The sequence below is a fragment of the Eleutherodactylus coqui genome, chromosome 5, assembly GCF_035609145.1.
Source record: "Eleutherodactylus coqui strain aEleCoq1 chromosome 5, aEleCoq1.hap1, whole genome shotgun sequence".
Taxonomy (NCBI): domain Eukaryota; kingdom Metazoa; phylum Chordata; class Amphibia; order Anura; family Eleutherodactylidae; genus Eleutherodactylus; species Eleutherodactylus coqui.
In genome coordinates this window covers 259585085-259601378 of record NC_089841.1, presented here as the reverse complement: position 1 = coordinate 259601378, position 16294 = coordinate 259585085, and the positions used below count along the sequence as shown (strand labels likewise).

At 43.8% G+C, this 16294-nt stretch overlaps 1 protein-coding gene across 3 annotated transcripts in view; it reads left to right on the top strand.

Annotated features, from left to right (window-relative positions):
* Positions 1–16294, top strand: part of CRTC1 (CREB regulated transcription coactivator 1) — a 151495-nt gene that overhangs the window by 52472 nt on the left and 82729 nt on the right. For all 3 annotated transcript variants that reach the window (XM_066604597.1, XM_066604596.1, XM_066604598.1), the window contains 3 exons: positions 530–591; positions 8584–8678; positions 11232–11314. In XM_066604597.1, the coding sequence (XP_066460694.1) occupies positions 530–591; positions 8584–8678; positions 11232–11314 (240 nt within the window). The remainder of the gene's footprint in view (positions 1–529; positions 592–8583; positions 8679–11231; positions 11315–16294) is intronic.

Genomic DNA, 16294 nt, shown 5'->3' with positions numbered 1-16294 from the left:
ACCCTGATTCCCACGCATCACACACGCAGCTCTACTACGTCCACCATGAGAAGCAACTATATATATAACGGACAAGTGATCGTTTGCAGGTTGACTAGTCATTATCAATGTGGTCTTTAAATGTGCGGTTTGAAAAAAAATGCATTGAACTGCAGCAACTTGATGACAGAAACTACATGCGGCATCCTGACCGGACTGTGTCCGCATCCTAGATGGTAAGCGGGGACGCTGTAGGCTTTACAGTGTGACAAGTGCCAGTAACCAGCTGAGATCCATCTGACGTCACTTGCAGGACCAGGAAGTAAGTTTTCTTCCTGATTTTTAACACCCCAAATATTGCACCAGGAACTTTGATCTTGGTATCCTCTTCGTTAATATTCTTAGCTTTAAGATCTCCAAGTTCTGGCCCCTATATTCTAGATTTGACTTAGGACCTGCTATGAATGTATGTATTATGTGCCAGGGGTTTAAGACTTGCTATTACTTTTTTTTTTCTCCTCAAAGCATTATTCCTTAATTCACGTGATACGTAGACAGCTGTCCCTATGGAACGGTATATTTATCACCTCCTCCTGATACCAGCTGGAGACGGTACGTCTTGAATCTGTATCGTGTAAACTCCTGTTTTGTGTGTTGTGAAGTTTTATTCTAGGTTTATACTCGGCTTTGACTGTTCTTCTAGGGTATGTGCACATTTGCCATGTTGCAGACTGATTTCTGTATCGCAGTTTTTCATTTCCACACGTGCTTTTACTGACCTGATTGGAGCTGCGCTGACTGATTCATCACTGGGATGATTTCACTATTTTATCTCACGTTAGTGATGGGATTGATTAGAACAGTTCTGCTGACTATTCTTCTGATATGTCGGACCGCACACTTAGGGTGGTTTGTGTGAATCAGTAGCAGCCGAGTGAATATCTAGGTCAGGGTTTTTGACAATCTGTAAAATACGTTTTTAATTATTTGTTCAATAGATTTTTGCCAAGTTTCTAGGTGAATTAGATATTGTTACCCCATACAAACTTGGACACCCCCCTTCCTTTCCACCACCTTGGGGGTTGAATTCCATAATATCCTTTCTTAGTGGATCTCTATGTTCTACAAAGAAGCGACTGTCCAAACTTCATGTTTCTAACTTCAGTAGTTTTGGCTCTGAGTTGGTGAATCAGTCAGTCAGGACATTCTTCTGTAACACAAGTGTTCGTACCTAAAACTCAACTTTTGATTAAAGATTAAAAACTTATAATGGCCCATATAAAATACTTATGTCTGTCTGCAGCTTTCCGTGGTAGTGCGGGTAGTATGTAGCAATCCTTTTTAATTATGTAAACTCGTGAAGCAGCACATCCTCCTTAAACTGTGGGATGTAAGCCGGCGCCTGGAGAGAGAGCTACCATGTAGAGGGTGCCATTGTCCTGCTCTGGGGCGGTAGTTGGTGGCAGCGAGCTGCATACCTTCTGCATCAGTACAGGCATCTTCTGGTGTGGACAGAGCCCTTGCTTGAGACCATGACAAAGAATAATGGACATTGTGGTGGTGGTGAGTGGAGTGCCAGGTTCAAGATAGTGCTGATACAACATGGCTATGGGGCGTGCGGACGGAGCCGCTAAGTGAGCCTCTGATGTGGTGACCTGCCTAGAACACTTTGTCAGATTGGATACCCCAGCTAAGCATGAGGTGCAGAGAAGACTCAGGAGGAGGTGGGTGACAGTACGGAAGGAACTTGGGACATACTGGCTCAGGGTTAAAAACCCTTTCTGCCTTCTCCTTTACACATTACATAGCTCTCAATTTGCGCTATGTAATGCACGGAGATTCCGGCCGGCGATCATGTAACCGCCGGTGTCACCTCACCCCCAGTGGTCACATGAACGCCAAGCCAGGAGGCTGAAGGGAGAATGCGGAAGTAATACTTCCACATTCCACCCCCCCCCCCCCCCCCCCACGGTGTAGTGACCACCTTGCACCCTCCTGAACTGTCTGATCAGGAGGGTGAAGGGAAAACTTATTTTTTCTCATCCATTCTCCCCAGCTCCAAATAAATTGGAGCTGGGGAGAATGGATGAGAAAAAATAAATGAATTGGAAAGGGTTAAGGGTGATGTTGACATTTTGCGCCAAGATATACAGAAAGTTTGAGTGCACCATTGCATTTGAGTAGTTTTGTTCAGCTTGAAGACCACATTTCTGCTATAATTTGAGATGTGAAATGCCGGCCTCAATCCATTTCTGAACTGCTTTCTAAGCAGATGTCCTTGAAAATAGATTGAGGCGCTATAACATCCACCAGAGAAAATGGAGGGCTCCAATTCACTATTTATTTAGCGGAATGGCTGCGTTCCAAATCTAAAAGAGAGAATCTATCTCCGTTATTTTTTTTTTTTTTGCAGTGGAACGCTCCCGCTGAGTGCCTATGTGCCCTCCAGGAGTGCGCCCCTTCCTTACTGTGCTGGTCAAATTGCTACTTTAGCAGGACATAGACATTATCTTAGGACAAGCAAGAGACCAGCAGAATCTAACCATCAATGGTCAGCATATACCATACTTCCCTGATTACTCTATGGATGTCCAGAGTGCTCTAACTCCTCAGAAATAGAACACTGGCAGGGAGAACTGAAAGTGATAGACCCTATGCTGTACCTGGTAACCTTCAGTGTACCAGGTTCAGGCTGCTGAACTACTATTAATTAACACATGGAGAGTTAAGGGTCATTTAGACACAACGATTATCGCTTAAAAATTCATTAGAGAAATCCAAAGTGAGCGTTGGTTTTGCTGTGAAAGACTGACGCTTCAACTTAATGAAAATCGTTGGACAATGGAGGTAGCGGCCGGGCATTTCAGTCGTTGTATTATCGTTGTGTGGAGTTTGCAGTGAACGAAAATTAAACGATAATTGAGCGATTAGTTTGCTTGAAAAGCGCGTGCATTATTGAGGGGGGATAAAGAACTTCTTTGTATCGGCTCGTGAAAATCGTGGCTGCGCTTATCCTGTCTTTAGAAAAACCAAGCTGTTCAGCAGCGACAGAAAGATGGATGTATTTAATATAAATGAAAAAAAAGCCGCATGTTGCAGGCGATCTATGTTAAGGAATTGCGAAAGGGTTATATATGGGAAAAACAGGTGGTACAACCGATAGTATTTTTGTCATTGGAATGTTAATGATTCCATGGTCATCAGTGTCAAAAATACAGGTAGTTTTGTGTATTGACCTATTAGAGACCCAAAGGAATCTGCAGTTGTGTTTAGGGAAAACCATGTCCTCCCGACAGCCAATCGCTCTCCCTTTAGCCGGCTGAATGAACGCCTCGCCAAAGGATTAAACAGTCCCCTTAAATCACTGAACGAAGGTCATTTTAACCAAACGAGAAGCGAACTGCCGAACGATGGATTTTAAGCGGACTGAAAGACTACGATGAGCGAATTGTTAACGAAAACTGCACGACGGGTGCGTGTTTAGACACCGGTTATCGCTCAAACAATGGCTTTTGAGCGAATTTTGAGCGACAATTGGGGCTTTAAGCATTGTGTCCATCGGGCATTTACATGCCACTCTAGCTCACACAATACTCTGTGCAGGATTGATATGATGTTGACCACCTCGGCTCTACTGCTGGACGTTCTTCTCTGAACACTATGTAGCCACTCTCCGCTTCCACAACTGAATCTGTCGCGGACATATGTACACTATGCGGGTGTGGAAAACTTAATGCCCTTTGGCTGCACTTACTAGATGCTTATTGACTTACTGAGGCATTAAAGAATATTTTCACATCAGTAGGATGGCAACGAGCTCTGGTCTAGTGTGGGATGCTTTTAAAGCAATGTTCCGAGGGACTCTGACTCAAATGAAAAATAGCCAGCTAGGGGAGGCGCTCCACAGACAGGTAGTTGAAACAGAGGAGAAATTTATAAACTAGCCCAATGAGACACATGAGCAATACTGGAGAGATGCTAAGGGGTCCCTACAGGAATATATATCACAAGTAGCGGGAAAACCTTTTTTTTTTTCTTTACCAACATTATTATGAAGAGGGAGGACGGGCAGGACATATGCTGACAGTTGGAGTGAACTCGTAGCATAGGGTGTCTTTTTGTCCCTTCCATAAAGTTCACAGTGGGTGAAGTCATTACTCAAGCTGAGAAGATCTTGGATGTTTTGAAATTCTTTCATAGAATCGTAGAGTTCGATGGGACCTCAAGGATCCTGTGGTCCAACATCCTGCTCAATGCAGGATTCACTAAATCATCCTAAACTGGTGAAAGATGGTCACTGAAGAACTCTCCGCATCCTGTGGCAATCTTTTCCACTCATTGATCCCCCTCACTAATATCTAATCTGCGTCTGCTCCCTTTAAGTTTCATCCCATTGCTTCTAGTCTTTACTTGTGCAGATGTTCCCCTACACTGTGACAACCCTTCAGATATTTGTAAACCGCTATTAAGTCTCCTCTGAGCCTTCTTTTTTGGAAGCTAAACCTACCCAGATCCTTTAACCATTCCTCATCGGACATGATTTGCAAGATCGCTCACCATCCTGGCAGCTCTTCTCTGAACTTGCTCCAGTTTGTCAGTCTTTTTTTTTAAAGACTATGCTTCTCTTAATACAACCCAGAATTGTTTACTTTTTTTTTTTTTGCTGCATCACATTGTTGTCTCATGTTCAGTCTGTGATCTATTAGTATACCAAAGTCTTTTTCACATGTGCTACTGCTTAGCTTAATTCCTCCCATTCTGTAGCTGTCTACAAATATCTGAAAGGTTGTCACAGTGCAGAAGGATCAGCCCTATTCTCATTTGCACAAGGAAAGACGAAGCAATGGGATGAAACTGAAAGGGAGGAGACACAAATTAGATATTAGAAAAAACTTTCTGACAATGAGGGTGATCAATGAGTGGAACAGGTAACCACGGGAGGTGGGGAGTTCTCCTTTAAAAGAAATGTTCAAACAAAGGCTGGACAAATATCTGTCTGGGATGACTTAGTGAATCCTGCATTGAGCAAGGGGTTGGACCAGATGACCCTGGAGGTCCCTTCCAACTCTACCATTCTATGTATGGGCTTCTTTCATTTTTCATGCTCATATGTAGCACTTTGCATTTCTCCTTGTTAAATGCTATTCTGTTAGTCACCACCCACTCTTCAAGTTTCTCAAGATCTTTTTAAATCCTCTCCTTCCTCTGTTAGCTATCCCTCCTACCTTCATGCCGTCAGCAAATTTGATCAGTTTCCCCTCAATTCTCTCATCTAGATAATTTCAATAAATGTTGAACAACAATGGGCCTAGGACAGAGCCTTGTGATACCCCACTTGATACATTCTTCCACTTGGATGTGCAGCCATTTATGACCACTCTTTAAGTACGATCACTAACCAGTTGTGAATCCACCTAACAGTTGCCTTGTCAATCCCAGATTTGGTCATTTTTTCATTAAGTATGGTATGAGATACTTTGTCAAATGCTTTACTAAAGTCAAGATATGCTATATCCACCGCATTTCCCTGAACAACCCAGTTGGCGATTCGGTCATAGAAGGAAATTGGATTCGTCTGGCATGACTTGTGTATTACACACCCATGCTGGCTCTGGTCAATTACTCCATTCTCATCCAAGTACTTGCATACATGCTGTTTAATAATTTGTTCAAAGATCTTTCCTGGTATAGAAGTCAGGCTCACAGGCCTGTAGTTTCCTGGATCCACCTTCTTCCCTTTTTTTGAAGATTGGGACAACATTTGCCCTTTTCCAATCTTCTAGAACTTCTCCTGTTCTCCAGGAAATTACAGTTTTTGCAGACCACGTTATATTCTTCTTTAGATATCTCCACCTCCTTCTATTTGATAAACATATTTTTCATAGTGTTCATCCATCCTGGTCTCTTTAAATACTTCCCATTCTTCCTTCTTTTAGGGATTGTTACCGATTGTGTTTTAAGAATCTAATTTCGCAATATTTCCCAACCTTCTTGGACATTTCTGTCTTTAAGAACATCCAGCCATTGGATTCTTCCTACCCTCTTTTCTGAGTCCATTAAAATCTTCATTTGTGAAATCCAACCTTGAGGTCTGAGTTTTCTCAGGTCTTCCTCCTCTCTTTATCCAAAATTCAAGGATAGCATGATCACTGCCTTCTAAGGTCCCAGCCACCCTTACTTCCTCAACCATTTCCTCCCTGTTGGTAAGAATTAGGTCCAAGATATCAGATCCCCTTGTTTTCTCTTCTACCTTTTGAAAGATAAAGTTGTCAGCAAGAGCGGATAAGAATTTGTTGGATCCATTACTTTTACCTGAGAGAGATTCCCAACAAATGTCTGGATCTGTAAAATCTACCATGATCACTATGTTGTACTTTTTTGTGAACTTGGTCATATGATGCAGAAAGAGTTCATTAATATCTTCTGTTTGTGCAGTTGTTAGCGCAAAAGGAGAGGGCTCAGAAAGTAACTTCAGATATAATGGAGTCAGCAGCGAGAAATAGGCAGGATTAAAAGGGTAACTTCTAGTAGGGGCAGTGGTTGTCCCACCATGAACCCTGTTCCAGACAGGCTACAAGACAAAACAATTCCAATGTAATTCAATTGATAAAGAAAAGATGTAGCAATTGAATCCAGCAGGTAATACTTAGACAAAAATCACTACTGCATTGCAACGCCTTTCAGGGGTGTCACACTTTTTAAAAAAATTAAAAAAATCCTTTTAGCAGAATCCTGCTGATTTGGCAGGTCCCTCAATGTGGATCACAGCACAGAAGGACTTGCCGTTCAGCACCTGATGGAGGAGCCTATATGAATATACACAAGCTTCTGTGGACTCCTCTCCAGTCTGACTCTGCAAAGTTTCAAAAGTAAGATTAGCAAAATCGCTCCACCTATCCATATAAGTGGCATACTGCTAAAAGCGGCATCTCTATCGCTATACACCACTGCCGGCAGCGTAGGGACCTGACAAGTTCCCTTTTAAGAGTGATGCTCAAAACATGTAAAAGACATTCTTTGCATGTTAAGAAAAGCTCCCTTTTATAGAAGACTCCTCACCGAGCTGGATCTTACATCAGAGTAGTTTCTGGGTTCATCTCTCTCCAGTTGTCTTGCTTCTTTCAGGAAACATGCACTGAAATAGTTTTGCAAGATGTCTGATGTAAATGAATTTGACTTTATAAAACACAGCCATTGTTTTCTAGTCCGATTTCTCCTCTTGCGCTTCTGTACTCTCCCATTTCAGTGAAAACTATAGTTTGCGTACGGACCTAATACTAACCTTTGATTATGTGGTTGAACTTCCTGTAACTGTGACATGTCAGAAGTTGTGATCGGTGGGGTGCCCGGGTGCTGAGACCCCTGCTGGTCACTGAAGTGAAGGCTGAGCCCCTCCATCGGTGATCGTCACTCATCAGCATTCTTCATCTGAAGAGCAGCTTGTGGATGGCAGTGGCTTAGAAGCATCCTATTGATTAGCTAGGATGGATTGATGAGACATGAGCATGGGCGGAGTCTACCACCGCATAATTCATTCTGCGACCACCGACTGCTGCGGGCTGCTTGGTCTGGCAGTGTACAGGAACAAATAGTGTAGTTGTATGCTCTGACCCCTTCGCTCAGGTGTCCTACATATTCCTAGTGGCATTCAGGGACGGGCTCCTCACGCACTGCAGGCGCTGCCCATTTCGTTCATTTCCTAGACTAGCCCTTTAAATTGTAAATTATGTTTAATTAGAATTCTGCTTCCAGGACCGAAGATGTAGTGGCAGCCACGGACAAACATTCTTAAGAAATAGTACATTACAAGATAGTGATCTGTATAACAAACTCCAAAGGAGTATTAACCTGACTAGTACATCCAAAATAAGTCATCTGTACGAACAAATAATGGTAGTGTTTGCCGCTGTCGTTCTTAGACTTTTTAGTGCATTTCTGAGGTCTCAAATCTGTTAGCACGTGAGTATTCCTATCTAAGCTTATTCCATGAAAGCGCTGGAAATTTTCTGCCTTAGACGTCTCCCCAGTAAGATCCGGTTATGTAACATGCGTATTCCACCCATTACAATGAAAGAGGGTGAAATGCATGGTCAAAACATGCAACATAATTGACTCGTTTGCAGCAGATGTGAACCTTCTCGGCATGCTCAGTTTCGAGCGAGCGGATGAGACCCGTCAAATGTCATCTGCTGCGGACTTCACCTGCACAGATCCGTGAGATCTGCATCCTTTCCACCTCCTGTGGATTCGCCCGCAGACTCGTGATTTCAGTAGCTAACAGCCAATGGTTCGCCTGCAGCCTGTCTGTGATCCCAGCACATGCCTGTGGGTCAGGATCCCCACATGTCAGTAGAAGTGACACAACTGTGTATCGTGGGTAATAGTCATAAGTGTGATCATGTATATGAAGCATTGTATAGAAAACCCATTCTCACACTAGTTTACCCAAATGTATGTCTTTTAAGTGAAATTATTTGATGTAATTTTAGCATTTAGAAATACTTTGACTTGGTATTTTGGAATAAAGAGAAGTAAAGCTGAGACGGTAGCTGGGAAGTGATTGCTTTTGGATATTTATGATGTTCCTCTCTTTTTGAAATTCAGAACTAATTCAGATTCTGCGTTGCATCAAAGTACAATGAACCCCAGTCAACAAGAAGCCTTCAGTGGAAGTTCTCAGGACCTTCAGCAGAAGAGAGGTACTACTCCAATAGTTGGGAATTGTCCATGGATTTAGTTGTTTAGATGTATCACTGGCTGTACTTTGAAAGTCCACGTTTGACACCAGGAATTGACTCATTTAGTAAGAGTGTGTCCTTTTGGCACTTAAGGCTGATTTACATGCAACCGTTATTGCTCAGAACTCGTCCAGCCTTACCTTGCACACTCTGTCCATCTCTGAGTTCAGCTTGACATAAAAGCCGTTGTCCCTGATAAGAGGGACAGCATGCTGTGTTCTCCGCAGGCAGCGCTGATAGCATTGTATGCTGCCTCCTGCCTGCTGCAGAACAAAACCACCCGCTGTTCTCTAAATACATGCAAATGAAGCTAGTTAGCTACTAATGGGCTGATTAGCCCATTAGTACCTATGCAAAATGATTGCTCAAAACTGTCAGTTTCTGACAAATTTTGAGCGATCATCTTTGTGTGTAAATGGACCATTACACTGTATCCACTCATGTCCACGGCTGTCTTTTCACTACATATTATGCGTGCGATGTACGGCTGCGCGATACGTAGTGAATGGAGTCAATGAAAGTCAATGGAATTTCATTGATCCATGCATGTGTGTAGGCACTGCGTGTTTATACACAAGAAATAGATCGCCACATGCTCTCTTTCTCTGTATACTATGCAGTGTGAGCCCTATACATTTGCATAGGCAGTGCACGGAATGCTAACCATATGCATATGCAGGGAATGCATATGCACAGTGTTTTCGTATATAATCCCGCTATAAAACAGAGTGGGAAACTATTAAAAAAAAGTCACACTGTGCATGCCCCTCGCAGCCATATGCGATCTCTGCCAGCAAACGCTGGTAAAACGCTGTGTGCAGACCGTGGACATGAGGCCTGATGCAGATGTTGGTTATTTTCACACTTGGTTCCAATGCATGCTTTCAACACATGATGATATGACCTGAGTAATGTTTCGCTATATAAACTTCTGTGGTGTGTTTTTATTTTTCAACGTGCTAAAAAGTGATACAACTTAATTGGAAGCATTCTAAAAGACTGGCTGGATTTTTGAATTAACAGTGTAGCATATAAAGGGACGTTTATGACTGTCCTGCTAGATGTACGAAGATCTGGGGCTGCTATAGCGTTGGGACCCTTTATACTGAACAATTAACATTCGTTTAACATATGAATGTGAATGTAATTGTTTAGTGTAAACACGGCCAATGATTGTACACTGAATGGGAATTAGTTTGCTGTTTATTTTGTGCAGGTTTAACATTATTACGGCCATCCTTAAAGGGGTTGTCCCGCGCCGAAACGGGTTTTTTTTGTTTTTTTTTCAACCCCCCCCTGTTCGGCGCGAGACAACCCCGATGCAGGGGTTAAAAAAGAACACCGGACAGTGCTTACCTGAATCCCCGCGCTCCGGTGACTTCTTACTTACCTGCTGAAGATGGCCGCCGGGATCTTCACCCTCGGTGGACCGCAGGTCTTCTGTGCGGTCCATTGCCGATTCCAGCCTCCTGATTGGCTGGAATCGGCACGTGACGGGGCGGAGCTACAAGGAGCCGGCATCCAGCACGAGCGGCCCCATTGAGGAAAGAAGAAGACCCGGACTGCGCAAGCGCGTCTAATTTGGCCATTAGACGCCGAAAATTAGACAGCCTCCATGGAAACGAGGACGCTAGCAACGGAGCAGGTAAGTGAATAACTTCTGATAACTTCTGTATGGCTCATAATTAATGCACAATGTACATTACAAAGTGCATTAATATGGCCATACAGAAGTGTATAGACCCACTTGCTTTCGCGGGACAACCCCTTTAAGTTGTCAGATTCACTGTTAGTGAATGTGAGCAGCGAACGACTTATCTGCCTGCAAAACAGGCTTCGTGAGCGACCTCTGTCACCGTTTACACGCCCAAATAATGAATGGTTCCATGTACAAGGAGCCTTATGTTCCCTTTACACGGGCCGACCGTACGAGCGCTGACATCACCACTAAGATCATTGGCGCTCGTGCGGTGTGTTTAGACGGACTTCCACGCTGGATCGCTGGCTTCTCGCTCAGTGCTTTACTTTCTATGCGCAACGCTGAACGGGGAGCGTTTACATGGAACGAGAGGCCTGCGATGCAGCGATTTAGTTTTCATGCTGACTGAAACTGTTAACGACTTGTAATTGAATAGTGGGCACGATACCTGCACGATTATGGCTGAGATTTGTGTGAATGAATTTCAGTGTCAATCTCTGACTTCATACAATCTCGTTATGCAATTGGCCTAATAAACGTTTCTCTCAGTAATGTACTGCCGGGTATTAATGATGCTTCATCCCCATACATGACATTCATTACATTAATGGCAGATGGCAGTTAATGAGTGCCAATCAACTTGTGAAATAGTTGCTGTATGGATAAAATCCTTATAAAAGGGCAAATCTTTCCCGAATGTGCTTTCCAAATTTCATCTGGCTGTGAAGTCGTCTGAATATGTTTTTATACTCTAAAAAGATGATCTTAATTGTGGAAAAGTTTTTTGATTCTTTTCTTTTAAATGTTTTTCACAGTGTTGCTGCTGACCGTGCCAGGAATGGAAGATAGCTCTTCAGAAACTGATAAACCTCTTAAACAGGGATGGGACACAAAAAAGGTAACTTCTGTTTTTAAGTTTTTTTTAATTTTCTTTTAGGTTTTGCCCTTCATTATCATTAAAGTAGTTGTTCCATATTTAGAAGTTATTCCCTATTCAGAGGACAGGGAATACTTGCCGATCGCTTAGTCACACCATTGATCTCAAATGGGGTTTCCCTATTGCCCATCGTCCTCACTGCGGGGTTACCGCACCCCTACAGTGAGGGGAAGACCACGTGAAGTGGTGGTCATGCAAGCGTGCTGACACCCCATTCACTGTCCATGAGATTACCACATACCCTAGCGGCAAGCGCTTTGGTACGGGCACCAGTGCGATTGAAATGAATGGAGCACTGACTGCGTATGCTGCGCATATGCTCCAGTCATTCTGATTTCACTGTGGAGGGGAGCGAGCAACCCCCGCATTGACAGAGAGGCACACAAATGAGATAGGTCATCCTCCCTATAGGTCATAATTAGAGGCTTTTGTCACACAGTTCTACTGAAGATACTCATAGACCATAAGCTTCTAATTATCAATGACTGTGAAGAGTTTGTGTGGTACAGTTTACGCAGTTTCTTCATACAGAACGTTGTGGCGAATGAGAAAATGGCCAAGTAAATCCCAGACGGTGGCTGTTGGATCACATGACCACTTGAGGAGGAGGATTCCAGGAGTCTTTTGAGATAGCAAGGAATAACTAAACAAAGTAATACTAGCTGCCTTTTATATACTGGGGGACTCGTTTCATGATAAATGGAAAAAAAATCACCACAGCGGTCCATTAACCTCTTAGTGACAACCCAAACGTGTTTTCACGTCCTGAGTGTCTGGGCTTTAATCTACAGGACCATAAAAACACGCCGACCCTATAGACTAAAGCCGCGGGGTTGGTGTATGCGACAGCTCCCTGCTACTGGCTGCCAGAGGTATCCGATAGCCTGGAGCTGTCATTGGGGGCCGCGGTGCGCGACCCCCCCCAGTCACGCGATTGCAGTTATCCAATGGATAACAGTGATTGCATAAAATTTAAAAATCGGGAGGAGACCTGAAACTACTCAGCTCCGGCCTTGGTGATGTCCCAGGGTGATCTGGTCCTGCAAGGACCTGAAGACCCCTTCTGCGCATGCACACCAGATGGCAGGATTTTGGTGCACATCACAGAAGGCCTGAGAGCCCAAGACACTTAAAATCTCCCTGCTCCTGGCTATCAAATACAGCTGAAAGAAGGGAGATGTCACCGAGGCTGTGGTATGCGGTCCCCGGTCACATGATCGACGTTATCCAGTGGATAACGTGATCATGTGATGTAAAGAAAAACTTTAAAAAGCTAAAGTTTCATCCCCCTTCACAGATCATATCTGTTAGGGGAGATCAAATTACATTCCTAAGGCCCCCGGATTGGTGCCCCAATGGGATCTTTATCCGCTGACCTTAGCCCACCTTTCTCGCATGAGTCCATCGGCAAAATGGCAAACATATGCGCGAAAGCCGAGGCTTGTCCGTGAAATATAAAATCTCCCTGTTCCTGGCTACCAAAGGAAGCAGAGGGTCCGGGCTATGCTGTCCTTGGTCACGTAATCGCCATTAATCCATTGGATAAAGTTTCACCTCCAGTCATGGATCAGATCGGTAAGGGAAGGTAAAATTACCTACTTAAGGAGCAGTGACTGAGGGCTGCGGTGAGCAGTCTTCGGTCACATGATCGCCGCTATCCAACGGATAATGACAATCACGTAAAAGTTAAAACAAAAAAAAAGATGAAACTTCTTATCAGAGGACTATTCATTTGACCCCCCTTTCGGTCCTTCCCCAACAAGATGACAGCCAGGTACGCAGAAGCCAGGGAGGACCCGGGAAAATTTAAAATCTCCTTTCTCCAGGGTACCAAAGCCAAGAGCCTGGAGCAGTGAGCGCTGGCCTCGCTGAGTGGTCCCCGGTCACATTATAAAAAGGTAGCACTCTATCATTAAGCTGGTCTCCTAGGATAGGAATTGCGGATTTCGCATGTGTTTAATCCGTGGCTCAATCAAATGCATTGGAGTTGAGAATTCCGCTCACATTAGTTGTTCAGAATTACGTAATCCACTCGCAGAAAACAGGACGCAGAATGTTCTGTTTTACCGTGGATACAGCATAAAGCCCATTGTGCTCCATGGTCGCGAATATACCTGCAGCCCATATGCAACTACACATAGTGTAGCTGCTGGTACCCGCGTCATCACTAAGCGACGGCGCGGAAAATAAACAAAAGATGTCCTTGCATAACCATCTGTGTTGAGTATGCAGTTATATCCCCGCAAGAGGATTCCACATATGGCCATGTGAGCCCGGCATTATTCAGACCGCTACCTGTAATACTAATTTACAAGAAGCCCCAGAACGCTCGCCTTCCTGCAGTTCCAGGAGCAACTTCTTGAGCACCCTTCTCTGTAAGACTGTCGTACCTCAGCAAGTGTACAAAGCCTCACAGAGCGTCAATTCTTACACCCTATCCCTGCCACTGAGGTCAAGAAATCTCTCCCCCCCCCCCCCCCCCCCCCACAAGTGTCGTGTTTGCCGCATGCATGTGAGAGGAAGGAAGGATACCCGGTTTTATTGTCTCATATGCCCATCCCAACCAGCCTCTGTAATTACCCCTGTTTTCAGACATACCACACAGTTTACATTACTTTTGTCTAAGATTTCGGGAATGCCAAAAGGTGAGAAGGGTGGACATATTTTAGGGAGTCCATTTATTTTCTGCAACATTGTACGATGGGTCCTATAAGTAGACTGGGGCTAAAATAGGGGTATTGCTGAACACAGAGCTAATGCTATAAAATTTGGGGTGCGTCTCCCTAGGTTTCCCTGCTTGAAACAAAGGAAACTGTCTTGAAAGTTACAATTATGAAAAAAAATAAAAATTTATTTTTCTCATTCTTTTATAATTTTTCAAAAAATTGTGGTGTCGGGATACACAGTACACACCTAGAAAAATGGGCTAAATGGTCTTGATTTCAAAATAGGGCCACTTGTGGGGGGCGCTCTATTGTTTTGTCACCTTGATAGCTCTATAAGTGAGCAATGGAGCCTGGAATTTATTCAGTCATGCCCTAAAAGAAAATGGGCGTTCCCTCGAATATAGGCCTAGCCATGTGTCCAGTAAGCAGATTAGGGTCACAGTGGGTATATCTCTGAACACGGGACAAACGGAGATCCATTTTGGAGTGAAAAGGCGGGGTCAAAATACGCAGTACACCCCTAAATGAATTTTTTATTAGGCGTCTAATTTAAAAAAAAAAAAAAGGGTCCTTTTGTGGGGGTTCTCTGTCGTTTTGGCTGCTCAAGGACTCTACAAGTGTGCAATGGGGCCTAAAGCACCTTCAAGCAAAATGTCTGTTCTGAAATCTGCTGACTGCTCCTTTCAGTTTAGACCCTGTTGTGCATACAGACAGAAGATTAGGGCCACAACGGGTATGTTTCTGAACACAGGACAAACAGGGGTATCTATTTTGGCATGCAAACCTCATTTTCATGTGCACTATAGAAAAAAAAAACTGTCTTTAAAATTACATTAACTCCTTAAAAGAAACTGTGAGGTCAAAATACTTATCCCCCTCAGTGAACACATTAAGATGTCTATTTTAAATGGTGTCATGTTCCCCAAAATGTTAATGTTGAATTTGTACATCTCCCAAATGTTTTTTTTTTTTTTAAACACTAAAGTTTTCCCAATTTTGGCGCTTTAAAAAAAACCCACCAAATTCTATGTCTATTTTTATCACCTAAATGAAGTACAGTATGTGGTGAAAAAACATTGTCAGAATCACTTGGATATGCAAAACCTTTACGGAGTTATTCTGTGTTAAAGTGACACATGTCAGATTTCCAAAATATCTTTTGGTCATTAAGGCGCAAACAGGCTTGATCACTAAGGGGTTAAAGGTTAAAATACAATTTATTTTACTATTTCCTGTCCGATTATGGTTTGGTTTTTATGAAGGGCCATCTAGACAAATCTCCAAATGGTTTCACATAGATCTTGTGTCTTCTCTAGGCCTAGCATGCCACCTCTTTTTACCTGTGCCAGAGCTGGCTGTAAAAGGGAGTTCTCTAATGAAGTCTACTTAAGTTGAATCCACCCAGCGATCATCTGATCACTATGAGTCCGGCTTCTCCAACCTCTGGCGATCAGCTATTGTGGCTGGGGGAGTTTGGGAGCCAGGTCTAATCAAGCAGAAGACCATCCTTATGAGCAGTTCTGACTCGTACAGGATCCTCATTTCCCATAAGTAGATGGTGTAATTAGTCTGCCAGAGCTAGGCGCTCTTATGCAGCGGCCAGAGGCGTAACTTGAAGCTTCAGGGCCCCAATGCAAAATCTGTAATGGGCCCCCAACTATAATGCTTTAATCATAGTACTAGGCTCCCTTTATAGAAAAGAGAAACCTTTATGGGGCCCCCTAAGGCTCCTGGGCCCAGGTGCAACCGCATGCCCTGCATCCCCTATAGTTGTGGCAGTGGCAGTGGCTCCCCATCCTGCCTATAGAGGCTGGTGCAGGGGGGAATGCCAAATGGAAATGTGAATAAGAAGGTGGTTTCCAGGGAAATACTATTAATGCCCTATCCTCAGGATAGGTCATCAATAGTTGATGGGCTGCGATCTGCCGCGTGGGACCCCCGCTGATCAGCTGATTGGGCACCCGTTGGAAGATGCGACTCCAGCCCCAGTGTAGTGGCCGTTGCTTGTATCTGTAGGCGCAGCTCCCACTGGGTTTAATGAGAGGTTTGATGGAGTCTGGTGTTTGTGCTGGAGTGAGTAGTGACGTCAACTACGTTGTTCTAGCTGGTACTAATGGCAGAAATGCACAGATGCCTGCAGAAACGGAAATCAAAGCTTTCGGGTTTAGTGTTTTAGTAATGTGGTTCTGTTCAGGGTTCCATTTGGATGCTGTTTTTGGTGATCCAAATGAATCCCAGGACTGCGCCTGAAGCGGGATGGGAATAGCCCCTAACC